The sequence below is a fragment of the Dermochelys coriacea genome, chromosome 10 (genome assembly GCF_009764565.3).
Source record: "Dermochelys coriacea isolate rDerCor1 chromosome 10, rDerCor1.pri.v4, whole genome shotgun sequence".
NCBI lineage: Eukaryota > Metazoa > Chordata > Testudines > Dermochelyidae > Dermochelys > Dermochelys coriacea.
Window position 1 is genome coordinate 65236938 of NC_050077.1, and position 8100 is coordinate 65245037.

At 42.8% G+C, this 8100-nt stretch overlaps 1 protein-coding gene across 4 annotated transcripts; it reads left to right on the forward strand.

Moving 5' to 3' along the window:
* Positions 1-401: 401 nt before the first annotated feature.
* On the forward strand, positions 402-8100 carry CTXN2 (cortexin 2). 4 transcript variants are annotated; one of them, XM_043494172.1, is made up of 5 exons: positions 402-662; positions 984-1267; positions 1853-1922; positions 4844-5008; positions 7663-8100. In XM_043494172.1, the coding sequence occupies exon 5, from the start codon at positions 7723-7725 to the stop codon at positions 7966-7968; it is 246 nt and encodes an 81-aa protein (XP_043350107.1). In that variant the 5' UTR covers positions 402-662; positions 984-1267; positions 1853-1922; positions 4844-5008; positions 7663-7722; the 3' UTR covers positions 7969-8100. The 4 variants fall into 4 exon arrangements, 3 of the variants coding, with proteins under 3 accessions (XP_043350107.1, XP_038275569.1, XP_043350108.1); XM_038419641.2 differs by having other exon boundaries at positions 4844-5000; positions 7666-8100; XR_006274854.1 differs by lacking the exons at positions 402-662; positions 7663-8100 and adding an exon at positions 680-890 and having other exon boundaries at positions 4844-5636.

Sequence of the window (8100 nt, forward strand, 5' to 3'; positions counted from 1 at the left end):
ATGTAACTTAGGCACAAACTCGGCAAAGAAGCTTCAGTACTAATGACAGCCCCTGGACATGATTATTAATAATAATGATGTATTATTAAGCTGCTGGGAGAAGGCTTGCTAGCAATGCCAGAGGCAGACACAAAATAAGACGAGACCATCCTTCAGCTCACCCCAGTATCTCACAGAAACCAGTTGAATGTTATGGGCTACACCTTGCTCGTTTACACCACACCAGTTGCTTGCAGGAGAGCAGGATTTGGGCCCGGAGTATTTAACATGGCTCTTCCGGTCTCATTAATCACTAGATGGTAGAAAGCTTGAGGTCGAAAGCCGTGACAATGTGCTCCGATGGGGCAATGCCGCTCCCTCGGGGGATCCAGGGTTAATGCGGCTAGGATTTTAGCAGTGCACTGATTATATACCCGCGCTACCTATTTAACCAAACTGCGCCTGAGGGCTAAATTAACCGACATAAATAATTCAGATATCCCCCCACAGAATGAAAGGCTAGAGCCCCTGCATTGTTCTGGAAATGTGCAATTGAATGCAAATAGTCACAGAACACCTTAGTCAATTTCAAATCCCGCCTCCTCGCTTTTACTGGTTCTGCTCGAAAGCCCGCCTGTGAGAAAAGCCAGCCTTGACGTCTGTGTGACATTGTTGCTTGCATGGTAAGGACCCCTCCGACACTTCAACGGAGGTGCTGCTGTGCCTCCAGGTGCCATGTCCCAGAAACCTTGTGTTTCAGGAGGGAAGGGAGCTGCAGGCTCCGGTGATCCAAGAGAGAAATCGCTGGGCAGCCGCTCTTGCAGTCGCTACAGCATCTGGATGGGTGTGCAGCAAAGATTTGCTGATGCCTCTCACGTAGTATTTTGCAGGAAGTTTCCATACTTCTTCAGGTCAATCGGTAGAAGGGACGGGGGAGGGGGGTTGGAGGGAAGCGGGGCTGAATCATCCTAAAGGGTCTTTCTTACTTTCGTTCTTTAATCCAGTTCGAGAATTTCCAACAGCATCTTGACCCAAGTGTTTGGAGAAGAGTCCCCAAGCGATGCGTCCATCCGTCTGAAGAAACGGCCACGGATGAGCCCTGGAGCCTCTGGTGGGGGTTGCTAGGGTTGTGTCGCGTGGGGAGCCTCACTGGGTTTGTGGCCACAAGGGAGGATCCCCGCAGACATAGGCTCAATCCTGAGCTTTCATCAGCTTGAGAACCTACACAGTGAGCCACTGCAACTTCTGCAGTTCATCAGCATGGGGAGAGGGTACAAGGAAGAACGGGGTTTGTATTGCTAGGTTTTCATTCGATAAGGATGCTTCTCTATCTAGTTACAAAACAAGAAGGGGGGGGGTCGGGGGGCTGTGCACATCTTGGCTGGAGAATGGCCCTGGTTTTGTCTATTTAAATTTTGCAGGATATCTTGAGCTTGCTATGCTGTTTTGTTATGATTTCATGGCTTTGCTGTAGATTTGCTTTTAATAATGCATTTAATGACTGTATTATGGCCAGGTAAGGGATATTCTCAGAAAAAGCTTCTCTTAGGGTAAGACAAAGCAGGCAGTTTGTAGCAGAAATTAAATGTTTTTTTTTTCAGTACTGCTTCTTGAAATTGCCTGTAAATGATTATAGACTGAATTCTATGTTTTTGTAAGTACAGAAATGTCCTGGTGCAAAAGGATACCAAAGAGAAGTGAAAGCTATAGATATAACTGTATATCAACAGTTACTTGCAGATGCTTCATATCTTATGGTACAAATATAGTACATGCTCATGGCCAGTGCACTGCACTATTTTATGTTCACAAGTCAAAGAAAGATGATGACACTGAATCTTTTGTTTTTCTATTCTGTGTCTCACTTATCCAGACATCCCTAGCTCATAAGAATAAAAAGTGCATTACGGAGCACAGGATCTACCACCAAATGGATACTCTAGGTATTGTGCATTTACTAGGAGTAAAATCCTGTCTTTTTATATTGTATATAAAGGGGTGGCAATCCCTTGCTGGCTCAGATTTGCAGGGGAATGCACAGTGGAATGGAATTTACTGTTGCTCCAAAAAGGTGCAGTATATCCTGTGATTACATACTGCAGGCCACATCTGGCCCTACTACACTTTCAGAATGGCTAATTACACCCTTCTGATACCAAACAGTGCTGGGCTGCATGGCACTGGGCTCCCTGGATAACATTCTCTTGAATGCCAGGTTTGGGATCATGACCTGCTGAATGTATAGGGTGGGAAGAAGAGGCTGAGTTTCCTGCAATGATTTAGGGATGCAGTATGTGTATTAACTAAAGTGAGGCTGGCTCTGCAGTCACAGAGATGTTCTTGTGACATTTCCAGAGCAGTGTTGTCATCTCAGATGGTCCAGATGAACTTTGGATAAACTTCCAAATTAATGGAAACTAGAGAGAACTTTTTGAGGTGTATCCATCACTAATCCTCTCCCTTCATTATCTCCTTCAAATTCCTGCTACAGCAGTTGTACCACCCTGAAGGGCCACTCCTCCAGAGCCAGCTTTTTAAAGATATTTAGATATATAAAGATGCATACAGGCACCTAAGTGCTTTTGAAAATCCCAGTATGTGCATGTCAGCATCTTTAGGGACCTAAATACCTTTAAAAATTCTTAGAAGAATTAATCTAGAATCCAGGCCATTTGAAGCATCATCAGAATGACGGGGTCACTGCACCACTGCTTCAGCCATGCAACCTCCAGTACTTCCTGAATGATAACTATCTGAGTATCATGGAATGATTTTTTATTACTATTATGTGATTACAGGAGCCACCTGAAACTCATTAAGCACAATTAGTTTTTTAACCTGGCTTTTAATATGTAATGTGAATTCTCAGTCAACCCGGGCTTGATCATGCAAGGATCTGAGTCTTCTCAACTCCTGGTGACTTCAGTGGGCCTTAAGTGTACTCAGCACCTCACAAGACTGGGCCCTTACATGATGATCTTTACAACAAAACTTGTTTGTTTTTGAGGGTAAGGCTAATATCCAACATGTGACTAAGACTCTTGAGGAAATCTTTTAATCAGCAACCTTTGGAGGCTGTGGTCAGACTTCTCAGACCCTTTTGCAAGAACATGTGGAATTACTGTTGACTCTTTTTCCAAAGTTTGGAAATGTGAGGGTGGGTAACTAGGGTTGCACAAAAAGTTCATATTGAAACCCTCAAATCACCCATAATCAGGGTTAGATTCCTACGGAACTTTAAACATCAGCCCAGGTCCACAAACATTTGGTGGATATGGGTTGATGCTGTTACAATAATCTTAGGCACTCCAACTTAGCTACCTATTTATCTAGGCTTCTATACTGTGCTCACTACCATCTTTTGACCTCCTTAGCATCATTCATCCAGCAATGTCCAGTTGCTCCCTACTCTCTGCTTACCGTTGTCATCCATGGGGGTGAAGCATTTGTTCCACTCCTGCTTCCTGGTGGCCCCCTTTCTGGTCTTGAAGGGGCATCAGATGGCCTTTTCCACCACAACAGGCCATGCAGGGGTCCTTACTTCTCCCAATCCAGAGGGATTTTGAGGCGCAGTCGAGTGAAACTACATGGAAGCAAACTGTAGAACCTGGACCAATAGAGATTGGTTTGGTGAAAACTCCTGACAAATGGATCCTACAAGTTCCTATAATGCATGCCCCTGATCTCTGACCTAGTGGTTACCTACATACTTTGTTGGATTAGGGCCCTCTAACATTCATGGTCTTTTTTCCTCATGATTTTATGCATACTCTAGAGCAGATGACATTATGTATGCATAACTGCTGGCTGTAGCTTTCAGTCACCAATCTGTAAACAGATTTATAATGTAAACATATCCCATTCCCCCAAACAAGTAAAATCTTACCTTTATATGGTACACATTTAGGACCAAATTCTCCACTCCAATCTGTGAGCTTGCAAGGCCTGAAATGCAGTGGAAATACTACATCTCTGCTGCTCAGGATGGGGAGAAGGAGAGCTCAGGACTCAACAGAGTCACACAATATGGATTGACAGGCCCAAGGCCCCTGCACAAGAAATATACACTATTACTCCATATAGCCAATGGCACCCACAGAGCTGTTCCACTCTACTATTGCAGGTTGGGGCCAAGAATTCTGTTCCTCAGCCCGGTATGCATTTCCTTGTACTCCCTGTCAATTTACTCAGGCTTTGCATGCTGAAGATTTGACCCATAATTGCCAGTATGATGAACTGAATAATAAATAAATAAAATAATATCAGTGTGGGCTAATAGCAAACGTTTAGTAGAGCAAGAATGCAAGGACCAATAGCAATGCTTGTTTCCTAGTCTGTGTGAGAAATCAGCCCAAATATTGGTCTAATCCTATTAATTAAGCCATAGTTTCCAGTGCATAATACTCATGTTGGTGATTTAACACAGGGTTTTATGTGTCTCTTCTTCATTCCTGAATTATGTGATCATCCTAGCTCATTAAAATAAATGGTGTTACTTGCAGGTTTGGTTTGGCTTGTAAACTGTATCTTATCTTGGAACCTGCTTCTGCACTCGTTTCTCAGGCAAAACTCCCATTGACTCCAATGGGAGAGGATTTTTGCCAAAGTAAGACTGCAAGATTGGGAGTTTATGTTCCTCTGGGAGTTGGGGGTGCAGAGGTCTGAGCCCCTCTGATTTCTATGGACTTCACATAGGCACAAGTGTCCCCCTCCTGCAGAACCAATTGCAGAGCCAGGGCTATAGTTTGTCTTAGAGACTTCTGTATCTTTTATGGGTGTACTTTTTTTTCTGGCACTGTGTCTTCTTGCTTTGGTGTACAAATAATTTCCCAGTATAAGCCTTTCATTTTTTTTAATTTCTCAGAGTCCTTGGACTCCTGGAAGGAGAATTTTCTTCTTGGCTGGATCCTGTTACATATAACCGATTTGGGCAACAATCTGAGAATTCTGTGATTTTACTCTCCAATCTCTGCAGCTGTTAAACTTTCTGGAAAAACTGGAAACGTGCCTTACATGAAAACGTGTGAATCAGCTGGTTTCATCTATTACATTTGTTTTCTTCATATAGATATCAATTATTGTTATTCAGTTTCTGTTGACGTTAATTTTGGTTACTACGGGCCATATAGTGGCACCTGGTCTCTCACGGAGTAGCACCACACACCGTAAGTTGTACCATTTGGTTCAATGGCACAACTCACAGAACAAGACATTACTCAACAGGAGTAAAGATCTCATGGCTCTGATGGACAAGCCTCTAAGTATGAGGAATTAATTTTGCTAATGAACAATGCAGAGGTTTGGAGTGGGAGTCAGGGAGACGGAAGAGATGGTGGTAGTGAGGTGCTTAAACCAACATTTTCCAAACCTTAAAACAGGCGCGGGTTGTAGGGCCAAATCCAATGGGTATAAACCAGTGTAGCTCTAGTGAAGTCAATAGCTCTACATTGACTCACATCAGCTAAAGATCTGGCCCACAGTTTTTAACTGTATCCTTCCTTCTGTTTTATCCTTACTCCTTATTATGCACTAAATTAAACGGAACCTGCAAAAGAAAAAATTAGGTTTGCTTTCTGTCCTTTTCTTTTCTCCTTCCCTGTTTTTTAATTTTGGTTCTTTATGATCTATATAAAGAAATATGGAGGTTATCAGGAGGGAAACAGAGGATCCAAACAAGAATCTTTTACTGGTTACTGTTTGTTTTTTCTGGGATGACTTGGAAATTTATAATGAGAGCTTCCTTGGAGAAAGGGTGTTGAACAAAAGGAATGTTTTCCCCAAGTGTGTTAGATAAATAGGTTTTAACAGCCAACAAAAACAAACAATCAGCCTAAAAATGATTCCCTCCTGCCGTGGTACTTGCTATGTTATAATCCTACCAGTTCTCTAGTTGTCCATAGAGTCGTCAGGGGAGGCAGGATATTAGTTTCTAACAGGAAACCAAGCAGACAAAAATTATGAAGAGAAGAAAAACCTCTTTGGCCTTCTTTATCATTATAAAGCAGCCAATAAAAAGGGGTGGGGGAGTCCAATTTCTTTCCCCTTTGCGGATCACCTATAATGCTATGACACCTTGAGGTCTGCTGAGTTGTGGCAGTGGTGATGACGCAGGTGTGACACCTGAGTGGAAGTGGCTGAAACATAATGCCCATGTAAGGCTAAGGCAGGTGTATTGCTCCCAAGAGCACAGGAGAAAGCATGTTCAGAAATGTCACTTGTACACTTCTAAAAATGGTGAAATGTGTGCTCAGTCAGCACCAGTCTCAAGGCATTAGCTGGTGTGTATGGGTGGGGCCCTGGCCATGTTCCCTAGCCCACTTGGCCACACCATCTTTGCAGCTTTTACTGCCACTACATGGGCTAGCGAGCCCCGCCTTACTCCCCCTCACCAACACTAAGGGAGCACAAATCCCAGCATGGGCTACCTCCAGCGTGAGTGCACTAGAAAGGAGGAAGCGTTCCCTGCACGCCCTTCCCAGGCTAGTGCACTCATGCAAGGGCAAACCATAATTTGGTCCTGTGTATTTTGGGCCCTTCTACATTTCTTGCACTCTCCCATCCAAACTGCCAGTGAAGTTAGTGGATGTTTTTAATGTGCCACGAATGCGGGATTGGGCCCTTTGTGTACTGCTTATTAATGATGCTTTGAATGAGGAAGATGTTTTAAGGCTCCTAAATCAGTGTCTTGGGAACAGCAACATTTTAAAATGGAAAATAATGGTGATGAGAAGAGCATAATGAGGGAAAGAAAAAGATTTGTATTCTCGCTTCTCCCATTAACCTTTCCGCATACACTAATGGGTGTAGGGAATTCTAATTTCAGTTTGGTGGGGACATATACTCTGTGCACCCTTGGGAGCTGGCACACAGCTCAGCCTGCCAATCTGAATGTAGCTTTCGACAGTCTGTGGCCCCAGCCAGACTCTAATAATGTTTATGCTCTACTGAGTGACAATCGCATAGGACAGTAAATCAGAAAGCAAGTACGCAACTACACAAGCACATCATCTTTCATTTAACACTATTTACACATACACATGATTAGTGAGAAGTTAAACGTTCAGCCGGTCATTTTTACAAGCATTTTTAGGCACGCATTTGTCTGAAAATGGAGCCCAAACAATAAGATGTCCAACAATATTATATAAAAATGACATTTTCATTCTGTACATTTGGTTTACTGCTGTTAGAGTTCTAGGCTAAAATACATGGGCCCAATCAATCAGTCTGACTCAAGTAAAATGCCCATTGAAGACAATGGATGTTTCACCAGATTAAGGACTCAGATACTGATAGTGCAATTTCTCCAGCATAAGTTTCCCATTTAGCTCTGCACATGGAGGCCTTGCAAGCTCTGACCAGGATTTTGCCCAGTCTGATAAAATGCCATCTAGCGCTGCCTTGCAAAATTTCACATGCCCCGGCCAGTAGTTTTCTATTTTGGGTGGGAGGGACAAGCAAGTAAATTATCAGTTTTTCATTGTTATTGTCACGATTAGCAACTCCAACTAGCTTTCGTTCAGGGACTACCAATTTCTAATGACAGTGTTGCTAGGCTGATTTGGAGGTACAAAAAAGTACTTTCACTATTAATGCCCATGCAGTTTTTGTTTTCAAATTTTTTTTATGCTCTAAGGTCTATGTTACATTTGTCCATAACCAAACTGACTCCACTTTTGTGTACAGGCAAAGAAGGAATATGCGTGAAAATCCTGAAGACTCACCAGTATGTGACACCCAATAATGACCAGTAGCTACTGCAGCAATGCTTCAGCCAGCATGACTGTCAACGAAGTGTCCGCCTTTTCACTGACTTTAGAGCAAAAAACTGGCTTTGCTTTCGTAGGGATTCTGTGTGTTTTCTTGGGACTACTTATTATAAGATGCTTCAAAATCTTACTGGACCCCTATAGTAGCATGCCTTCTTCCACTTGGGAAGATGAAGTCGAGGGTCTTGATAAAGGAACGTTTGAATATGCTCTTGCATGAAAACTCAAGAGTATCCTGCCTTACTTTTGATGTTGATTTCATTTTGAAAACCTAGTACTGATACATTTGTACTATATACCTATGTTTTGAAGATCTGATGGTGGCATCCATTTTGTTAAATAAATATTTGTT

Coding starts and splice junctions, on each gene's coding strand:
- CTXN2 (XM_043494172.1), top strand. CDS start 7,723: ATGACCAGTAGCTACTGCAGCAATGCTTCAGCCAGCATGACTGTCAAC.